General features: G+C 33.6%; 1 protein-coding gene across 6 annotated transcripts in view; it reads right to left on the bottom strand.

Moving 5' to 3' along the window:
• FAM172A (family with sequence similarity 172 member A) overlaps positions 1-23,947 on the bottom strand; it is a 360,652-nt gene that overhangs the window by 312,267 nt on the left and 24,438 nt on the right. For 4 of the 6 annotated variants that reach the window (XM_006913219.3, XM_015590523.2, XM_025047743.1 and 1 more), the window contains exons 2-4: positions 19,537-19,660; positions 9,700-9,801; positions 7,992-8,092 (exon numbers count right to left, since the gene is read on the bottom strand). In XM_006913219.3, coding sequence (XP_006913281.1) covers positions 7,992-8,092; positions 9,700-9,801; positions 19,537-19,642 — 309 coding nt within the window. In that variant the 5' untranslated portion in view covers positions 19,643-19,660. The remainder of the gene's footprint in view (positions 1-7,991; positions 8,093-9,699; positions 9,802-19,536; positions 19,661-23,947) is intronic. The other 2 variants (XM_015590525.2, XM_015590524.2) reach the window with 1 other exon arrangement.

Raw genomic sequence — 23,947 nt, forward strand, 5'->3', positions numbered from 1 at the left:
ATTAAAAGGCTAGCTATTCATTCTTTTCATTTGATTACCAGTTTTCAGCTAATTTTCATCTGATGATGGCAACTAGTATTTTAAAAGTATTATGGAATCATGTCTTTTTATTAAATGTTTTATAATCACTAGAACCTTAATTCTGTTTTATCCTCAAGTTGTCCCAATTTTGCCTAAAAGAAGCCCTTCTAAATTGGTTCCTCTGTCCTTTTCATATATTTCCATTAGATTGTTTGCTTTCCATCAAAACATGATAAAGTAGGCTCATATTTTCCTAGTTCCAAATCTGGAATCAGTTTTTTCTCCAAGGAGCTGGCTCCTTTTACTAGGCAATGCACTTAGGAACCAAGATCCTACCACTAAGTGTACTCATTGCTACTAGAGAATTACTATTTCCAGGCCTTTCCATTGGGTAGGAAATGTATTTTTAAAACATAATGCCATTTGTAACAACATGGAGGGACCTTGAAATAATCATGCTAAGTGAAATAAGTCAAAATAGATGGAAAATTTGAGAACCATATGATTTCTCGCATATGTGGGATATAAAACTGAAAGCAACAAACAAAGAAGACAAACAAAGAAAAACTCATAGACACAGACAACAGTTTAGTGGTTACCAGAGGAAAAAGGGGTAGGAAGGGAAGTACATAACGGTAAATAGGGTCAAATATATGGTGATGGAAGAATATTTGACTTAGGATGGTGACTACACAATGCAATATACACATGATGTATTACTGAATTGTACACTTGAAATCTTTATCATTTTATTACCAATGTGACTCCAATAAATTTAATTAAAAAATGAGTTTGTAATAATAGTCCAAAATTTATGTCACTCTACAGGGGTTTTCCTAACTGCTTTGATGTTATATTTTGTATCTCTTTTTCCTACTCCTGAATATTATAGTTCACAATTATATTTACTTTTTTAATATTTAATATTTATAAAATAGTATCAAAATTATACTAATATCACTATTTACAATAAAACCACTGAGTTAATTTTAACATTTCATTAGCCATTCTTCTTATGTTTAGGAAAAATTCAGCAAAGACAGTACAAAGTACTAAACCAAAAGACATCTGAAATAATTCTTTTTTCCATTTGGTTTTGTTACAAACTAGATATATGCTTAGGCTCATTAACTTCGGCTTCTTCTCAATTTATGTATGCTTTCCCTGCCTAACATATTAAAATATGTATATGGTTTAAAAATCAAAACTAAACAAAAAAGTATTAGAGATTTCTCAATGTCATCCCTTCATCTCATTTCTCTACAAACCCAAAGATAAACATTAGTTTTGAGCTTATCTTTCCAATTTTTTTCCAAAAAGTAAACAAACAACAAATATATACATTTCTTTCCCCTTTCTCACACAAAAGGGAAAATGCATCTATAATTTTGTAAGTATTGGCAATTTTCCCTCTAACGGGATTATACTATTTTACATTCCCACCAGCAACATATGAGAGGTTCTCTCTCTCTACAGCTTCATCTACTGAGTGTGCTGTCAAGTTTATAGATTTTTGTCAACCTGACAGGTGAGAAATGTTATTTCGGAACAGTCTTCATTAACATGTCTCTTATTATGAGTGAGGTTTAAACATTTTTTCCTATGTTTAAAGACTATTTGCATTTTTTCCCTGAACTGCTTATTCATGTCTATTGCCCATTGGTGCGTTTTGTTTTTGTTTTTGTTGTTGTTGTTTTTATTTTGGCTTTTTCTTTTCAAAGTTTTAGAAGAGCTAGTAGTCTTTGGCAGCTTCCTTGCTATCTGACAAAATATTCCAGGCTCTTGTCATTCGTTTCTTGTCACAGAATGGAATCTAACATTTCTCTAAAGAATTCAGGTTGCTTTAATAGGAAGTAGTATTTCAAAACCACAATCATTGATTCTGGGTTGCTATTTCAAAACTATAATCAGTGCTATTGGATTGAAAGGTCTTATTTCATTTTTTTCTTTTTTGCATTTGGATCTCTGATCAATTTGGAGTTCATTCTGATGTAGATATATTGTGATGTACAGTCAAATTTTATATTCTTATGTATTATTATCTACCCATTATTTAAAGTCCCTTTTCTTTCAATGATTTATGATTACAGATAACATAAACTATATTTCCATGTGTATTTGAACTTTTAATGTGTTTCTGAACTTTGTATTCTGTTCAATTGGTCTGTGTGTCTATTTATACGTCAATGTCATATTGATTTTCAGAGGCTTATAGTTTTTCTCAATCGGGTTTTCTCATTATTTCAATGACTATTTCTTCAATTCTAAGATTTCTAATGACTAATACCATTCTAATGACTAATACTTGTAGGAATGGCTACTAGAGAGAGATGGAAGGCAAGGAGATTGCTGACCAACTCTGTGCCAATGGTCATTTCTTTTTGTCTCCACCGTAGAAAGGTAAATTTCATGTTAGTAATGATAAACTGACAAAGAGACAGAAATACTATGAATTAAAGCTTCATAGTATTAATAATAAAGGTAAATTAGAAAACTTAAACAGTGCCATTCTATTTTCACTCCATGCTCTTAACATTTTCTTGGCACATTAAAGAATATAAAATACCACACGTATACATCTTACTTATTTCTCACAACAGCACAGGTAATTTTATCCATATTTCATACCAGAGGCTCAGAAAGGTCTTTCTAAAGTCACACAGATAGTGACTGAGCCAGAACTAGATCCAGATCTCCTGATGGCCAGTTCTTTGTTTCTGTCACAATATAAGATGCGTGAATCTCATATAACATGAAGATATTACATACAAATAATCATATTATATTTAAATATTTGAATATTAAAACAAACATAATTTATATTATTGTTCCTTACTTTAAGTTGCTCCTATTTCAAATACCTGAATATGGCCACTGAAAAAAAACTTTAAGACATCACTGGCCTATATTTTTTAATAAATCTCACCTTTTAAAATATAATATTTTTGGTAATTTCCTATTTTACAAGACATATTACTGATCCAGATTCCTCATCAAGGTCCAGGAAAAAATATCAGGCCCTTAATTTTTTTTTGTTAAGTGTGAGTCTATCCATGAAGAGCCAAGCTGGTAGGACTACCTAATCACTACTATTCTCTTATTAAGCACACTGCAAATTTATTAATTCTTAAAGAGATAATCAAGGTAAATATTTAAGGAAATGCCAAGACCCAAATCAGGCAAGAAAATCAAATCTCTTTCATTAGAATTTCTGTTGGATTATAAATTCTCCATTTAATAGTAATTCAGTATTGACATGAAAGAGTTGAGAAAATTTTATGTTACATGCTGAAATTTTACCATTCTATTACTATGTAACATTGCGGCAACCTACACAGCTAGAGGGTTAATATACCCGAAAGGGGGTGATGGAATGATGGAGAAAAACACAGAAACAGTATATACAAAAGCTGGGGCCAGGTGGGACACTGCACTCTGCTCAGATATAGTGACCCCGAGGCAAGCTCAGCATGTTTATTATATACTTTTGAAGGTCAAGGAAGGGTTGGGAATCTTCTTCTCAGGACCTGAAACTTGCTGGCAGCAATAATTTCCCAAGGCCTGTCTGTACTGGGTTATCTATGTTAAACTACAAGCAGCTGTCTGTTCACTGTTTTGCTTCTCTTTCCTTGGCAGATTATAACACAGTCAAGCATGGCTTTGACAATGCTTCGGCCATGGGTCAAGCTCAGATCCAGCTCTCTACATAACATAATAGTTTTTCTAGTCTTTCTTACTGAGTCTACTAGAAACATTATTCCCTAGCATTTGATTCATATAAATATATGACTTCTATTTTGAAAATTACCCTTTTATATCATTTTTCCACCTCCTTAAATTGAGTCTTATTCTTCCAATAAGAAAGATACTTCTTTCTAAATTTAGAGAAATTATACAAACTTATTAAAGGCTATATGTTTTTATGAAGCTATATGTTCATAGTACATACACACACACATACTAGCAAAAACAGTTGTTGAACTATAAAGACATAACAGTGAAAGTAAAGAGTATTCTTTTGTGTAGTTATGGCGCTGAATTCTAAAAACAAACTGACATCTCAGTTTATTTTACTTACACAATAAGTTTAATTTACATAGAAATGATAGATAATTTCAGGAGCAAGTCTTAAAAACAATTTCTGCTGAATGACTGCTGTAATAATCTCCTTAAGAGAGAAATAAACATAAACTAAAACAGGAGTTGTAAAACAGATATAGTAGCTCTCAGCTGAAGACAAAACTCAGTATTTAGTAGGAGAACACTATAAAAACAGAAGGGGTTTTGTTTTAAATTGCTGGCTAACATCAAAATCTGTTTCCTTAAAACTTCAATCCTAAGCATATCAAAAGCCATTTATTAAAGCAGGTGCCCAGGCAATATACTAAAATATGAACTATCTTCTGAATTCTGCCCTATCCACCTAAGAAGAGGTGGTTTTTCAGTGCTTCAATGTCCAGGGCATAGGGATATGCTTTCCACAGGTTCTCACTTAATAGAACTAGAGATCGTATTGGCAATCAATGTACGAAATTATTTGCAAGAGTTAAATACAAAGGTTTATTTGTTTTCTAGGAACTGTGAACACTTACGTAAGAAGTTACATTTTCTTAGTTATAGTGACATAAGTCAGAGTTTGACTCTGAAAGTTAAAAATTTTCCAATAGAATGTATCACAAATATATTTTTAACAAGTAAATTTAATCAGCAAAGCTTTAATAGTCTAAAATTTGTAGAACTTAAAAAGGATTTAGAATAAAACAATAAAAAAATTATTTAGCTTTAGTAACTGGAAAATTATCACTAACACATCGTTTTCCTTTCTTCCAATAAAAAATTACATGTCTTTATGTATAAATTCCTAACATTAAGAAATTCCCTAAAATTCATGAATCCAGAATTTATAGTAAACAATTTATATATTTGTATGACACTCACTTATTATTTGACAAATATCATGAGGACACAGAAAGTTTCCTCAAATTTCTCAAAGACATGCATTAAAAAAAATATTATAAGTAATAACTTACACCTTAAGAAAAATAAACCAAACTCACACCTTTAGTTTACTTAACATCATTTTCTTTTTTTTATTCCATTTACTCATTTTTTCCTTACTTTAATACACTTTTTTATGATATTTATTGGGATGACATTGGTTAATAAAATTATATAGGTTTCAAGTGTAATCAATAATATGTCACATGTATATTGCATTATGTGTTTACGACACAAAGTTAAATTTCCTTCCTTTATCATATTTTTTAATTTTTAATCTTACTAATTGGCATTTATCTTTAAATCACCTTAAACCATTTTTGGAAGAAAACGAGATAGGAGGGAAAGATAATGAGAATAAAGGAAATTGAGAAGAGAGGAAGATTGTAGCAGAGGAGATGAGGGAAGGCTTCCTAAAGGAGGAGACATCTGAGCCAAAATCTGAAGGCAGGTAGAGGCAGGGGTATCATGAACAGGAAGAAAGGATATTTCGAAGAAAGAAAAGAGTGTAGAAGTACAATGTGTGAATGAAAAATAGTAGGTTGGTTAAATCTAACTTGAAACTTGAAGGCATAGCTCAGAAATAGAAATTAAGAATATAAAAAGACAGGTCCACATATGCGTTAAATCCCACTATAATGAACCATAAACAAATTCAACACAGTGAAAATTGTGTCATTATTCGTATATAACTAGAACTTATACATCTCACTCCTAAAATGTAGGAAATGAAATTCAATTAATAATCAACCTTCAACAGTGAAATTAGCAATGAAAACAAGTATTTTAAAAAAGACATGAGATGCAAGAAGGTATACAACAAATGCTATAACAACCAGACTTTCCTCTCCAACCTCTGGGTCTTCTGTTGTGCTAAGTTTTATGCTAGAAAGATAAGTTTACTATTGATCAATATGCTGGGAGAATAAAAGGAATTGGTATTTGAAGTTCAGGGATCCATTGATCTAAATTTGAAAAACATTGAATAGAAATTTAAATCCTGTGATTTTGTGTGATCACTTGGGGCCAATGTGATAATGAATACAAATGAGATTGCAGGCACAAGAAGTGGGAACCTTGATAATGCAAAATATTTTTTCTCTCTCTATATAAAATCATGAAAGTGAAAACTCAAAATATTTTGATTATCATGGACTATGGTCCACCAAAAATAAATCTGTGACCCTCCCTTATGTCCAGTAATTAGGTAGGAGATCCAGGGGAAAGGCGTCACCTATACATGGGATTATCTAATAAGAAACACTAGTTAGATTTTTATATAGATATTGGAGGATAGAAATTGAGAGTGAAAAAGATGCAGATGTGAAAAAGAATAAGGTTTATTTGGAGAACACCTATCCAAGTTAACAAGTGTACATATCTTTGGAAAAAGAGTAAAATATGAGCCCCATTAGAACAAACAAACAAACAATGCCATATAATATAGATATTCTATAATCAAAATATTACCAGTGTGCAGCATGTAATTATTGAACTCAAGTAGAAATGGGCAAACGTTTTTTATGTGCAGCAGAAATTTTCAGGGAATTAAATATACTTAAGTTATAAATGCTGCAAAACAATGTCAAGAACTATGAAGGGCCTAAGATTTTACCCTGCTTGTAAGCTAACAAGTTAGCCTGCTACAGTTTCATGGATGCTGCCAGAAGACACTAAACTCCTGGGTCAGAGCCAAAAAACTTTGTTATTACTCAGTATAGCAGGCAGCATGAGCTTCATGTTTTTATCTGTTCCTCTTGACCTTCAAATTCTAAACGGGCAATGTGGATAGGCCAAGGATAGAGGGTGAGCAGAGTGAGACTGTTTCACAGCTGAAGAACCTCAAACTTACGAAACCCAATCTTATAAGGGGGTTGCTAGCAAACCTGCCCACTTTTTGCCACCAGTGCAGGAAGCGAAGAGTGTTATTTTTAGCACCTTGGACAGCAAACATGTCTGCCCTTTGCCCTGAAGGAAGACACAATCTCTGTCTTCCAAGGTGGTTTTCTATGCAAAAATCCTAGAAAAGATAGTCCAGAACAAAAGCTTGCAATAGTTTTGCTCAGAGATATGCAAAAACCCAAAAAGTTTATGGAGAATTTTCTCCCAACAAACATAAACTGTTTCATATATTCTTTATGCTATTGTTTAACCAAGTAATCCATTTTGATCACTTCATTAAAGGGCCAAAAAGGCATAGAGAAATGTCAGAGTTTCCTTAGAAAAGTAAAATAGCTGTCAGGTTATCACACTAAACAAATGTGTCCATATACACTTTACTAAAAATACTTAACAGGACACAGAATGAGTAAAACTTCGAGCTTTAACAAAATATTCACCTAAATGATATATGACATTTTCAAAGGCTCCTACCAGTGGTATCATGTGAAGTACCTAATGATTACAAGGCCTAATACTTTATCAAGTCATAAGTAAATAAGTTATACCCAATTTGTTAGCCAAATATCAATTTTCTCCATATAAATATGAACCTTCAAAAATTTATTAAGGAATAATAAGTATACAAAGTGATCATATGATCTACATATCATTGTAGAATGATAATCAAAATCAAGATAATTAATATATCCATCTCCTCACAAAGTTAACAAGGGTAACTTTTTTTTTTTTCTTAAGATAAGCACCTAACAGAATACTTATTCCTCGTGGCACGGCAGAGGATTCAACCTCTTAAAACATTAAAAAAAGTTAAATTAAAATTTGCATAAATTTGTTTTACAATGACTCACCACAAAATATTAAGGCATGGGAAAAATATGTTTGTATAACAACATAAACTTTTAAATTGAAATATATTTCTAAAATAACCATTAAAAATAAATGAAAAAAAGCAAAATGTTTTTAAAAACATCTTTTGTAGAAAGAGTACATGACTGCTTCAACTTCAAAACCTCTATTTGGATCATTTAAAATTGGAACAGGCAAGGTTGAAGTTGTATATATGACCATACCTCTCCTAGGGCTTCGTATCTTTTCTGGTTCCATCTGTGCAAGTCTTCTCGGTAGTTAAAAACAAATGGTTCCCCAGTTTTTATGTGTCTTAACTGTCCCTCTAGAAGATAAACAAACAATATCGCTATCATTCAGAGTATATTACATAATAATATGGAAAGTACAACTAATAATATCTGATAAAAATTTAAAAGAACTTTCTCAGAAGTTTCATTTTTTAATAATTTTTTCTTCAAATATCAGTATGATTCATGTACAAATACTATAAAAGAATGACCCCGAATACTAAAATGCTATGCTTTCTGATCTTCATTTTCTAACCTAAAGTAAATGAACAATATTTGAGAGACTACAATATATAAGGATCTTTGCTAGCCACAGCCAGGAACATGATCCCAGTTCTTAAGCATAGAGGCTACCTGAGGAGTAAAAGCATAAGTATTAAAAAGTTAAGCGACTTTTCAGGAAGTTAGACAAGACTGAAGTTAGTTGACAATCTAAATACTGCCACAGGCAATTCATGTAGACAATAAAGTCTAAAATGAGTTTGGAAAAATGAAAGATCCCTAGAGGCTAGAACAGGTTCAGAAGGTTTCAGTGAGATTTCTCAAGTAGGCCTTGAAATACGGGTAGAATTTGAAACAGAAATTGAAGAGAGGCAGTCAGCTAACACAGGCTTGGACTCTCAAGTCAGACTCACTCAATTCAGAGATTTTACTGATAATTAAGAACTTCACTAATAATCTCAAGAGTGCAAGCAATCAAAAGGCACAGACAAAACATGGGGAGGCCTGGGACAACCCAGGAATTTTTTCTCAGGTCCCTTCCTTCCATTAGATGGCACTCTCTGGTCCTGAGTAGGTGAGGTCTCATTTAATTTTGATAATTAAAATATAAAGAAATTTTTAAAACCAAATATTACTACTCATATATATTTTGGCAGAAGACATGCTTTTAAAAAAGCGTGAAATTAATATTAGAAAAGACATCAAAGTTTCTAATATCTACTACTTAACCTCATTTAATATTCTAGTATAACTGATATTGTAAAGGGATATCCACTAACATAGTGATGACAGATCGCCAATTTAATTGATGCAGAACAACAAATATAAAGCTACAACTCAAACACTATCTAGCCTGTAACAACATTACCTTTCAAGTACAACAGTGTGTTATTAATACAATGAATCATAATTCATTGTTCCAGAAACATTCTGGCAATCTATGGTATGTTCTTCCAAAGGTCAAGTGCAAATTTTATTTTATTCAGAACTTAATTAACAAATTTTAAAATAAGGATGTTGTCTGAAAAAAATCATAGAAAACTAAGTATTGTGCTTTAAAATATTCACAGATAATCACTGCCAGTCATTTCATTTTAAGTAACATGGGAAACAGTAGCATATTTCTATATAATTTAATTGGGAATTCCAATTGGATACCAGGGAGTTGAAAGTTCAAGGCTGAAATACATAAGCTGAATCTAATGCATGTCCATGGGTTTAAATGACTTGACAACTATGGCAAATTATAACTCGGTTCTTCTAATTAAGTGAAGAATTTCACCATGAAAGGATAAGACATTATTTCTCATAAGAAATACATAAAATAGTCTAGCTGACAAATAAAAGTAGCAAATAATATCTGACCTATGATTCTATTAGCATTGTGAAATACATATTGCACATAGTATACACCACTTACTTTCATTAAAAGCATATTCAAATCCTTCCAGGGTATCAGGAAAATCAAGAGGTGGCTCATCTTTTTTCATTAGTTCATCTAAATCTATCCTAGATAATAAATCTAAAAAAAAAAAAAAAAAATGAAATTTACTTATATTAATTTTCAGTTAATAAAGATTATATTTTTAAGTCATTTTAAGTATTCTTTTGTTCTACTGAATAACTTTTTGTGTTGCCTGATAATACTATTAAACTTTTAAGTTCTCAGAGTGCTATATTATAATGAAGTACAACATCAACATAACATAAGCACTTTCAAAATCATAATTCTCAAAACAATCAAAACTCAGATTGTATGTACCACTATGGTAATTTATTAACTTCTTCCTTTCAAAATATAGAGCTATTAATTTATAGTTTATTAATCTCCTATAGTTTTAAAAGTTTCAAATATGATTTTTAAAAGGTCACTAAATTTTACATATAAATGAAACAACTGTTTATTGATAAAGAAACAAATCTAAATAGTGGCAATCAACCATATTATTCCATTTTTAGGGGGAAATCACAATACTAAAATAAAACATGCTAACTAAAGAAAACTGGTTAACACAAAGCAGTTTTTATTCTTCACATCGTTTTATTCTATATGATCAAAAAAAATTGTCAAGAGGTTTTTTTAATAAACATTTTATTTTGGAATCGTTTTAATTTACAGAAAAGGTGTAACAGTAAGATAATGTCTGTATAACCTGTACCTAGATTCTCCTATCATTACCATCCTACGTTACCACGGCACATTTGTCAAAATGAAGAAACCAATGTTAGTACATTACTATTACCTAAGCCTGGATAATACTCATCAGTTTTTCTATTAATGTACACTTTCTGTCCCAGGATTCCATTCAGGATAACACACTGTATGTAGTCAGCATGTTTTCTCAGTCTCTTCTTTTACAGTTTTCAGTCTTTGCTTCTTTTCCATGATCATGACTATTTTGAGGAGTACTAATCAGGTATTTTGTAGAATGATCCTCAGTTTAAATTTGATATTGTTTTCTTGTGATTAGACTAGGGTTATAAGTTTTTTCAAAGAATACCACAGAAGTGAACTGCCCTTCTCACCATATCACATCAAGGGGAGCATGATATCCACAGGACATCACTGAGGATGTTAACTTTCCTTCATCAGTTGGTGAAGGTAGTGTTTGCCACGCTTCGTCACGATGAAATTACTATTTTTTCCTTTCCATAATCTATTCCTTGGAATTGACTAAGTCTAGCCCACACTTTCTAATTCTTCCGTATGGAAGATTTGTCCCTCCCTCCATTTACCAATTTATGCAATCACTTATTTATATACGTATGGACTCATGGATATTTATTGTATATTTTGGGTTACAATCAAATTCTACATCATTTACTTTGTTGCTTAAATTGTTACAATGTTGGCCATTGTAAGCTCTTTTCAGCTGGCCCTTATCTCCATTTGAGGTGCTCTCATCTTTTTGTTTTTTGAGCATTTCTTTAGAACTTTCTCCTACTACAAGAAACTCCAGGCTTATCTCGTATTTTCCCTGCCCCAGCCCTAGAATCAGTCTGTCAGCAAGCATTTAATGATATCTTTTGGCTCATATTATGGGATGAGGCAAAAATTCTCACTATATGCCATCAGAGTCATACTGAAACTCAGAAAAATAAGATAAACTTCAAATTTGTTCAGTTCCAAAAAGATGTATTTTTTAAAAAAGTTTAAGTTTTGAGATTTTTCATTCTAACTCAAGTTTCTGAAGAGAAAAAGCTCCTAGGATATATAATAAAGCAAACAAGTTCATTTTCTACAAAAGAAATATCTCAGAAGTAACACTTTATTTCCGTGTCTCACAGACATATAACAAATCCATCTGCATGGTTCATCAAAATCTGTTAGAGAAAAAGTTAGCCTATCTACTTCCAGTGTCTAGTCTCTCCCTATAGGACACAAAAATAAGCCATCAAAAAACTTATTTAAAAAATCAGTGTTTGGTACTCTTCAAACGCTATCTCAAATAAACCTCAACTAGCACAAAATATATATCATCTTCAACATGCAACATTAAAAAAAGTTTGTAAATTCTCTAGTAAAATGGAAATGTCAGATAATAAATATACACACTAGGCTAGAAAAGGGGGATATATGCTGACAAATTTCTAATTTATTAGAAAAGTTCTAGATAGCATGCAAATCTTTACAAAACTGAGTAAAATAAATTTTTTGATATCAAAAATTGGCTTGGAGTGGCTAGAAGATTCTCACTTTTCTCCTTCCAATGGACTGAGGTTTTGGGGCAAAATTGGATTCCTTTACTTCGCAGTCATCTTCCATAGTTCAAAACTTGGAAACTTTTTAATCAAACACACAGAAACCATCCAATATATAAACAGATGTATTATGCCTAATAGTCATTTTCTCTATCAAGCTCAGATCATAAAATGCCACCTAATATATCTATATGTCATTTTAAAGATTTCACATACTTTACCTCATCACAAACCCATAAAATAGTACCATGTATTATCATCTTCACTCTCTTTCAGACAAGGAAATGGGCTCAAAGAGGTAAAATGGCTTGCCCTTAAATTATACCTTAATGGTGAAGTGCAATTAGTAAAATAATGTATTTCCCAATACCTAACTCGGTGCTCTTTCAAAATCACCATACTTATTCTATGTGTCATATCAACCCTAAAATATTCTGCCCCTTCTGTTCATTACCTTATAAAGAATAAACAGTTATGAATGCAGAAATATGCTTTTGCTTTGATCAAAATGTTATTTTGAATGATAAGATGAACAATAAACAGGCATTCCTCAAACTTCTGTCAACTAGAAAAGCAGACATAGATATTTTTTTATTTCATTAGCATTAAGAAAACATGCGGAAAGGAATTGTCAGATTATTTTTCTGCTTCGTAAAAAGAAAGCAATACTGTATAGCTGCAATTGACACAGAGACTGGGTTCCAAAGCAACTGAACAAAGGTACAAATCTAGTATAATAAAATATTTCCATTGAAAATCCCTTCAATCGCCTATAAAATACAGTACAATTGAACCCATATAACCTACACTAGAATTCTAAACTTCAAATAAGCATATATGATAACTAGATAGAAACACCATTTGATACCCCAAATAATTGAAAATAGAGACTCGAACAGGTATTTACATACCCACGTTCACAGAGGCATTATTCACAATAGTTGAAAGATGGAAACAACCCAAGAATGGTGTGGTGGGTAATTTTACGTGTCTATTTGACTGGGTCATGGGGTGCCCATATATTTGCTTAAACATTATCCTGGGTGTGTCTGTGAAGGTGTTTCTGGACGAGATTAACATTTGAATCTGTAGACTGAATAAAGCAGACTGCCTCACCTCCTCCCCAGCCCGCCTCCATATGAATGAACTTCATCTGATCCACTGAAGGTCTGAAGAGAACAAAAATTTATACCAAAAGAAATCCAGAGAACATATGTAGGACTAGATATTAAGGATGTAAGATAATGGTGGAAGAAACAATCAGGTCGAATTTATTGATAAAGGCTCACTAAGTAGAGCTTCTGTATTTATTGATAAGCTTGGGGAGTTAGAAAGGGCTCTAACAGTTTGGCTGTCTGAAACAGACTAAAAGGTGGCCCACAGTGAGTGACTTTGCTTTGGCTTAATGTAAAAGAAGGGATTCAAAGGTTTAGGAAGATAGGAATGTTAGAGTGGATTTGTCACTGAAGATCTACTTACCCACAATGAGGGAGTCCAGAAGACATTCCTTTGCCCACTACTATGAGAAATACATTTGTGAGAACCCTGACATCCATGAAGAGCTTTATGTGGATCTTCTCTCATGCTAAACCTTATAGGGGAAATTAAAGTCATTGAATTAAGAAACCTAAATGCAATGTGAGTCACTGGATCCTGGGGTGGAGCAGCCAAGTGGCAGCAGTCATCCAACTGGCAAAGGCAACGTGGGCATGGTTACCCTAATGGACAGTAGAGTTAAAGCAGCAATCAGAAGAGTCTGACTTGCACAGACCAATGGCACTGGCTACTTAAACATAATGTTTCTAGAAGTGAGATAGGAGGCTTGCTAAATTCTTACTTGGTATGTATAAGCAGAAAAGTTCTAGGTCGAATGAACAAAAGTCTAACCTGAATCATAAAAACAGAGTCACAGTCAATTCTCAGATTTAAGCCAGGGTACAGAACCAGAGCCTCTTTGGAGAGGCCAAGTCCCCATAAGGAATGATCCAGGTACACTGCCAAGAATTATACTATTAATCTTTCTCCCATCTTTCCCCAAAGGGACCTATAGCCTTTTACCAGAGTAACTGCACTGGGAAAAAAGAAATTATCAGATCTTTCATGGACTTGTGGACACTGGCTCTGAAATGACAGGGACCTATAGCCTTTTACCAGAGTAACTGCACTGGGAAAAAAGAAATTATCAGATCTTTCATGGACTTGTGGACACTGGCTCTGAAATGACAGAAAGGAGACCCAAAAGGTTACTGAGGTTTACCAGTCAGAGTAGAGGCTTATGGAAGATAGGTGTTCAATGGCATTTTAGCTCAGATCCATTTTACAGTGGTCCCTGAACCCACTCTGTGGTTATTTCTCCAGTTCCAGAATGTATAATTAGAATAGATATTGCAGAAACTGGCAGAATCCTCACATTGGTGCCCTGACCTATGGAATGAGGGCTATTGTAGGAAAGGCCAAGTGAAAGTCCCTAGAACTGCCTCTACCTAAGAATATGGTAAAACAAAAGAAATACAGCATTACTGGATGGACTGCAGAGATTAACGCCACCATCAAAGAATTGAAAGTTACAGGAATGGTGATTCCCATCACATTTCCATTCAATTCACCTATCTGGCCTGTCCAGAAGACAGATGGAACTTGGAGAACGACAATGGATTATCATTAAGCTTAACCAGGTGGTGACTTCAAATGCAGCTGCTATACCAGACATAGTTTCATTGCTTGAGCAAATTAATACATCCCCTGGTACCTGGTATATAGCTATTGATCTGGCAAATGCCTTTTTCCCCATCACTGTCAATAAAACCAACTAGAAGCAGTTTGCTTTCAGCTGGCAAGGCCAGCAATATACCTTCACTGTCCTATCTCAGGAATATATTGACTCTCCAGTCCTGTCATAATTTAGTTCACTTGATCTTGATCACCTTTCCCTTCAACACGGTATCATTCTGGTCCATTATATTGATGACATTATACTGATTAAACTTAGTAAGCAAGGAGTAACAACTACTCTAGACATATTGGTAAGATATTTGTGCATTAGAGGGTAGGAAATAAATCTGACAAAAATTCAAGGGCTTTCTACTCCACTATAATTGCTAGGGGTCCAATGATGTGGGTTATGTCAAGATATCTCTTCTAATGTGAAGGCTAAATTGTTGCAACTGGCCTCACCTACAACTAAAAATAGGCACAATGCCTAGTGGGTTTCTTTGGATGTTAGAGGCAACACAGTCCCCATTTGAGTGTATTACTCTAGCCCATTTACCCAAAATGCTACTACTTTTATATGGTACCAGAATAAGAAAGGCTCTGCAGCTGTGAGAGCTGCTCTGCTGCTTGGGCCATATGATCCATCAGATCCACTGGTGTCAGTGGCAGATAGGGATGCTGTCTGGAATCTTAGGCAGGCCCCTACAGGTGACTCACAGTATAGGCCTTCAGGATTTTATAGCAAAGCCCTGCCATCCACTGCAGATAACTACTCTCCTTTTGAGAAACAGCTCTTAGTCTGCTACCGGGACTTAGCAGAGACTAAATGCTTAATCATGGGCTACCAAGTTACCATGTAATCTTAGCTGCCCACCATGCACTGGGTGTTATTTGACCTACTAAGTCACAAAGTTGGGTGTGTACAACAGTACTCCATCATCAAATAGAAGTGGTTTATATGTGATCAGGACAGAGCAGGCCCTGAAGGCAAAAGTAAGTTACATGAAGAAGTGGTTTAAATGCCTAAGGTCTTCACTCCTACTACACCGCCTTCTATCTATTGGCATGCACTTAAGGCCTCATGGGGAGTTCCTACCATCAGATGACAGAGGAAGAGAAAACTTGGGTCTGGTTTATAGATAGTTCTGCATGATATTCAAGCACCACCCAAAAGTGGACAGCTGAAGCACTATAGCCCCTTTCCGGGACATCCCTGACAGATAGCAGTGAAGAGAAATCCTTCCAGCAAGCAGAACTGAGAGCAGTGCACCTGGCTGTTTAGTTTGTGTGGAAAGAGATTGGGCCAGACGTGTGATTATATAATGATTCATGGCTGTGGCCAATGGTTTAGCTGGATAGTCAGGGACCAGGAAAGAACATGATTGGAAAACTGGTGACAAGAAAATTTGGAAAAGAGGCATTTGAACAGACATCTCCGAATGGACAAAAAAAGTGAAGATATTTGTGTCTTAAGTGAATGTTCAATAAAAGGTGACCTCAAGAGAGGAAGATTTTAATATCAAGTGGATAGGATGACCCATTCTATGAAAACCAGTCAGCCTCTTTCCCCTGCCACCTGTCAGGGCCAATATTCACAACTCTAGAAATTAAGAGGTAAAAACAGGAGTGGTACCACTTACTATTACTGCTAACAAACAAGAAAAGAGTGTCCACTCTCACTATTCTTACTCAACATAGTATTAGAAGGCCTAGCCAGCATGAAAAAAACAAGAAATAAAAGGCATATAGATTGGAAAGAAATAAATAAAACTGTCTAATTTGCAAATGACATGATGGTCTACATAGAAAATCCCAAGGAATCTATCAAAACAACTCCTAGAACTAATAAGTAACGTCAGCATAAGATATAATAAAACTTGATTGTATTCCCATAAATTATCAGTAAACACGTGGCAATTGAAATTAAAAATTCAATACAACTTACATCACTCTAAAAAATTAAAACTTACAAATAAATCTAATAACAAGTATATAAGAGTTATATACTGAAAATTACAAAGTACTGTGAGGGAAACCAAAGATCTAAATAAATGAGAGACACATGATGTTCATAGAAGGCTCAATATAGCAAAGAGGTCCATTCTCCCCACATACATCTATAGGTTTAAATATAATTCTTAATCAAAATCTAAGTAAAATTTTTTTTGCAGATATAAACTACTTTACTCTAAAATTTACATGAAAAGGCAAAGGACCTAGAATAGCTAAACAATTTTTAAAAAATGAGGTAGAAAGAATCATTGTATTCAATTTTAAGACTTACTATACGGTAATCAAGAGAGTATGGTACTGGAGAAGAGACAGACACAGATCCATGGAATAAAAAAGAGCCCCAAAACAAGCCCACCCGAATATGCCCACTTCATTTTTGATAAAGGTGAAGAAGTAATTCAATGATGAAAAGACAGTCTTTTTCACAAATGGTGCTAACACACTGGGCATCAATAGACAAAAAATAAATAATAAACCTTGACCTAAGTCTCATATCTTATTAAAAAAATTAACTCAAAATGCATGATTATTTTAAATGTAAAATCTAAAACTAGAAAACTTTTAAAAGAAAACAGGAGAAAATCTTCATGAACTAGGGTTAGGCAAAGAGTTTCTAGACATTACACCAAAAACATAATCTATAATAGAAAAAATTGATAAACAGGACTGTCTTAGATGTAAAGTTTTATTCAGTTTGCCAATTGGTTCTAAAATATACTTTCCTACGCATTTACATTTTATTTTCTAGTATTTCCAATTCAACTCCTTCATTAATCATTCCAAGCTCATATGTGCAAAGTCTTCTTATTCATATTGTACTAATGAAGAAAAAGTTTCAGTTAAGCCACTGGTTCACGGTAAGTGGAAAAACCTGAGTTTGAATCCAGAGAGTCCTACCTTTAGACCCTATTCATATTCTTTTAAAGTCACCTCCAAAATCCTTAAAATCATTCTGAACTCTTATATGCTGCTTGTGGAAGTGTAAAATGTAAAATAACTTGAGACCAAATTTTAATATTATCAAGTAAGGTTAAAGATACACAAAATCTAGGAGAAAACTCAGCAAATCTATTTAGATAGAAACTCACAGACATTCCTGTCCTCTCTCCAAAATTAACCATTTTTCTGAGTGGAGTGGTCATTCCCAGCAGCACACAAAATGTAGTAAAACCTTCCATATTGTTGTCTACAGCTGTCTCCAATTCTCTTCCCATTCTCTGTTCAAGTTTTCCAAGATGGTTTTCATTTTGAGCAATTCACTGAAACAGCTCTTTGTGAAGATCAAAACTGACCTCCACACCTTCAAACTCAAAAGTAAATTCTCAGTCTTTATCTAACCTGACTCATCGCCATGACTGAATAACTCCTATTTTCTTCATTTGGTGTCCAGCATCATTCTCTTGCTTCTGGTTCTCAGTCTATCTTACTTGAAATTCATTTTCAGCCTTATTTGCTGGTTTCTCATCTTTCTGACCCTAAGGTTGAGATGCTCCAGGGCTCAATATTCATATTTCCCCTCTTTTCTAGTTACACGGACATTCCTGGTATATAGCCAGTTATGACCATAATGTTAAGTATTATCTCTGTGCTAATGATTCCTCAAACTATCATCTTTAACCCAAATGTTTTCCGAAACTCCAAACTCAATTTCCCCACCTTCACGTTTAAGGACATCTCAGTTTAATATTTACTACATCTAAAACCTAACTCTTGCTTTCCACCAGCACCACTACAACCTGATTTTCCCACACTTTTCTTAATCTAATTAATGGCACCTATCTTAGAGCTATTTAGGCCAAGAAACTTCAAAGTTATCTTAGTTGCTTCTCTGAATTCTCATGTCTAATCCAACAGCAAGTCATGTTATCTCTTCCTTCAAAACATAACCAGAATCTGCCCTCTTTATCATCCCTTCTGATACCACCCTAATCCTCAGCATGCTCTTAGTCATTTTCCATTTTTGTAAGTAAGGGCCAGTAACATTCCTTTGATAGATCATTTACTCTAAAAGCAGGGACAAGGTGAGGCAAATTGAGTTAAGGAACCAGTTGCCTTATCTTATACATGCTTTAGGCTTTCCTGAGAAGAGAAAAAAGAAGGTATCTTTTAACAAGAAGAGATTCTTAAGGTATCTTTATCATCCAGCCTGGCACAGTAGGGTAGGACAGCAGCTAGAGATTCAGAGAAGTGGCCATAGCCCATAAGATATTTTTTCCACCACCAAACAAAGTAACTGAGACCTTGCACAAGTTACTTAAATAACTGGATTTTTGGCAAGTTACTAGACAGTTAGACTGAAATATATGATAATGAAAAAAATCTTATTTTAGACAGCAGATTAAAAAAAAAAAAATCTAGAACTCAAAATTCCCGAAGAATGTCTAAAGCAGATTCCTTCTGAGATGCTAACATGGTGAGCCTCTCATAAAATGTCCCTAGTGCCAATGCCACAAAGAATACAGGATTAGGCAGATCATTATCCTAAACCTAATATGACATTCATATCAACAAAAACATGGTAAGGGCACTAGTCCTGACTCCAGAACCTACAGTGTTAATTTTACCATTAAATATAAGGACTTAAATAAGAAAAGCATTAAGAATTCTTACAGCTGTAAAATTACATGATTCTATGATTTATGTACTGAGTACAGACTACATCTCAGATGAGATAGTTATTGTGAGGGATAGGAATAATTAGAAGTAGATTAAATGCTATTCTTATGTTAAATTTGAAATTAATGGCAGGTCACCTAAAAAGTCCTATTCCTATACCTAACAAAGGTTAGGCACAATGAAAATATCCTGAAAAAGCAAATTAAGTATGTACCTTTCAGTGCTGTGGTCTTTTCTTTTTCATCTGGACCTCCCTGCTGGATTTGTGCCATGTTTATCCAAATTGGCAACAAAATTAAAGAGCTCAAGGAAATAGACATCAATCTTCAGAAGACAGTCTAGAATGAATGAAAGCAATAAATTAAGCTCTACTCAGTCCTACCTACTCCATGAGCACTTCCTTGATCCTTCCAGTTGGGATTAATCTCTATCTTGATTTCCCACTGCACTTTGTTGCCTATACTACAGTACTTATCAAAGCCTGCCTTGCATTATAGTTATTTATGTATTTTGTCTGGGTCAGCTAACAGATTACAAGCCCCAGGATAGAGGTATTAAGTTTTTCCATCATTATATCTCTCATGTCACCAAACAGAATACCTTACAGTACATACAGGTACCTAATGTTGCTGAATTGAATTTAGCTAAACCTACTATTGAGGTTTAGTTCTTTATCATCTAATTACAAAAAAATATCTCCGGATAGTTTCAAAACTTTAAATTCCTTCTTAAACTGTAAATATGTGACATTTACAAGGTCAGAATCTCTTCTCCTGGACCCTGCACAATCAGAGAAAATACATAAATACATAAAATAGCTATAAATTACATTTAATATAATTCAAAATACAACTTTAAGTGAAAAACTTAACCCTTTTAAATATGAAATTATGTCACAGTTAATATCCGGAAGCCATACTCTACAAATGGCACTCCAGTAAACAGTAATAATATAAAATTATTTATGATTTATTAAAATCTAATTCTGCATTTAAATTAAAATAGATGGTTTTTCCCAAGGTGCCCATGAACAGTAAAAAAAAAAAAAAAAAAAAAAAAAAGAACTCACTACTCCTAAAGACTAAAAGAAAAAAAAATACACTAAATACAATGGAAAAAATTAAATTAATTTAGTCAATCGATAACTGTTAATGAAATTATACATAGACTAAATTCATGACAAGAATAAAATGAGACTGAATATTCCTCTGATTAAGGAATCCAAGTGACTTGCTACCCACAAGCAAACATCGATTTCCATTCAGAGGTACATTTTATAATTATCTTTAAAATTTAAGGCATTTTCACAGTCAGCAGAGTGTAGCAGAAAATACTGAAAGTAATTTTTTTAAACTATAAATGTTCCAAATGGTCTTAAATTAATGCTGCCCTATCTGTAGGTGGAGTGGTGTAAAAGGAAGGACACTCTGGCTCTACCATTAACTAGCCATGTGTCCTTGACAAATTACCTAACTTCTCTGTGCCTCATTTTCTACATTTGTAAAAGGGAAATGATAAATCATACTGCCTTCATAGTGTTATAGTACATTTAAATGTAAAACATTTAGTACAGTGCCTGATGCATAATTAAGTGCTCAACATATGTTGGCTTATATTTTTTAATTGTTGTAAATGTGTCCCAGCTTCACCATTTAAAATAGCTCTGGGCCAGGGACAAGATCATTTAATATCCAAAATCTTCTGTTTCCTCATTTATAAAATGTCGCTCATATAATAGTGGTTGAGAATTAATATTATAGAAGGTGTATATAGCTGATCATTGCTACTATTAGCAATATTATTGCTTCTCAAAGGTGTGAGGTTCCGTATCAGCAATAACTAGAATATGAGACTATTTTTGACTGGGAAAGTATTTTCACTTAACATGCAAGTAATTGTTATTTTTCTTATGTGAATAGGTAACTTAAAATGCTATAAATTCTACATAAATAAAATGTGTCTATATTCCTTCAAGAGACATATCTTGTTCTACAGGGTAGGCAGTGTGTAAGATGCTAGAGTACAGTGGTGAGTCAAATGGCATGGTTGACCTGAGTGGGGGCTTACTCTCTAGCTGCCAAATCAAAGTGCCAAAGAGCCACAAATAAAATATGTAAATCCTAGACTGATAATTATAATACTGTTATAAAAAAAAAAAAGTATTTGTAATGGCTGTTTATTTACATTCAGGAATTTATCTGTGAAATCCCACAAGTTTGTGCACAGTTTCACTAACAACTTATACACCATCCTGTAGCAGAAATTAAAGAAAAATGTTCATAATGAGAGATTCCATCTTTGCTAGCAATTCCACAACTAATTAACTAGCTACATGGGACTTCTTGCATTTTCTACTCTATCCCTCTGACAATTCAGTATTTATTCTAAACATAAACTGTTAGGTTATTTTTCATTGGTCCCAAACTGTCTGAGTTCTAAACAGAACAATTTATGCAATTATTTCGTTGTGACTGTTTTAATGAAAGTGAAATTATAAAATATTTTTGGCATGAGTCATTTTCAAGATTCATATTTTAAAGTTCTGGGGATCTAATGCACAGCTTGATGATTATAGTTAACAACACTGTATCGTATATTTGAAAGTTGTTATGAGAGCAGACCTTAGAGGTTCTTACCACACACACGGAAGCTATGTGAGGTGATAGATGTGTTAACTAACCTTATTGTGATAATCATTTTACAATACATCAAATCAGCATACTGTACACCTTAAACTTACATAACGCTATATGTCAACTATATCTCAACAAGGCTTTTTAAAAGATCTAAGTACTCTACCATGTTTAATAACAGATTCTCCTTTTCGACTTTGATCTCCATGAGGACTGGTAGCGTATCTGTCCATAGCACAACGTCTGGCATATTTGGAGCTCAATGGATATTTGTCAAATTTACAAATAAATAAGTAAAAGACAAGAGGAGAAAAGATCCACATTTTAAAGAATTATTTTCAAGATTCCCAATATTACATATCGATTAATAATCATATTCTTATTTCATATGAGATAACCTAAATATACATGTTGCAATTCATTGAAGTGATAATATATGTTAGGAGACTGCTAATTACTATCTGAGACCCTAAACCATATAGCAGCAGATGCAAAGAAGGTAAGCATGAAGCAAAAGCCATTTGTCTGTGGCACTCTTATTCATTGTTAGATTTTTACCCTTCTGAGTTATTTTCCATGGCTGTGGCACAGCTGGTAAAACTAAATCAGAAACATTACAAATCCTCAATTTAGTTTTCCTAATGAGAATTCAGAGTTATAACCTGCATGACCACAGATAAACACTACTGAAAATGCAGCCAGCAAGCCGTTTGATATATTTGATATATATTAATATGTGCACTCCACATAGTTTATTGAGTATTATCTGATGGAGGTTAGGTTATAGGGAATAAAGTGGAAGGTTTTCACTGATATGAATTGGGACACAGTTGACATGTTGTATACTTCATGATAACCACTGCCGTTTAAATATGGTTTCCTAGAAATGGTTACAGTATAAACTAGATTCAAAACATCTCAGTTTGCGATTTCATTCTGTGAACTACACAAAGCAATTATCATATCTTCTTCCCTATGATTCCAACAGAGAATCCACTATGTATAAATAAAGCTGTAAATAACTTGTCATGTGTAATCTTTATCCAGTCAGCATTTCAAAACATGAAAAGTAGAATATTTCTTAGCTGCTCTGTTTGCTCAAAATATGGCCTGAGCACTTCTAAAATGTACAGAAAGATACACAGAAGCCTTAGTTTTCCATGTCTATTTGCTTTTAGGCAGGTATTAAATGAGAACTAGATATAGACCATTTTTGCAACAGAAGGTCTTTCTACTGTCACATTCTAAATGATGAATGTACAAAATATATCACAAGACAAGTAAAATTGGGTTAAGTCCCTGAAATCCTTGGAGCTGATTTGGTCCTAAAGAACCTATGCTCACTAGGTCAGGCTCTGGAAATCTACCTCACAATAGTCTACTTGATGTTGAAAGTGCAACATGTGACATACCAGAGATTCGTGAGGAACCAAAAGACCCACCCAAATTACAGTTAAAATATCCATGTTACTCAAAAGTTGCTCAGCAGCAAAGGTTAGTTAATAATAATACTGGACGGATTATAGTTCTGACACTACAGTGCAAAAACTGTATGTTTGAGAAAGAGAAAGAGAGACAGAGAGACAGAGACAGAGAGAGTGTGTATGTGTGTGTGTGTCTGTACCCAGACATATGGACATTGGGGAAGAGGCTGAAGAATGAGGGAATCAGGCTGGAGCACACATGGAAGGCAAAGCCCAGGAAAAAATGGGCTCTTGGTGCATAGAAAATGGTGGCTTCAATAGAGAATGTAATCTGTGTTTGGATCAAGGTTTCGCTCAGACTAGGAATGTCTTGTTCCAATCTATGCCTATCTAAAATAATTCCTTAGTTTCCCAAGCAACATGATATTGTAAGTTTGAAATGAAAAACTCCAGGTTTTTTTTTTTTTATCTCAGTTCTATCACTTAGAAGCTGAATTACTTTGAGAATGTCACAACTTCTCTAACCTAAGTAATGAGAACAACGATAAAGAGCACTTCCTTTTCACAG

The sequence above is a fragment of the Pteropus alecto genome, unplaced genomic scaffold, assembly GCF_000325575.1.
Source record: "Pteropus alecto unplaced genomic scaffold, ASM32557v1 scaffold20, whole genome shotgun sequence".
Classification (NCBI taxonomy): domain Eukaryota; kingdom Metazoa; phylum Chordata; class Mammalia; order Chiroptera; family Pteropodidae; genus Pteropus; species Pteropus alecto.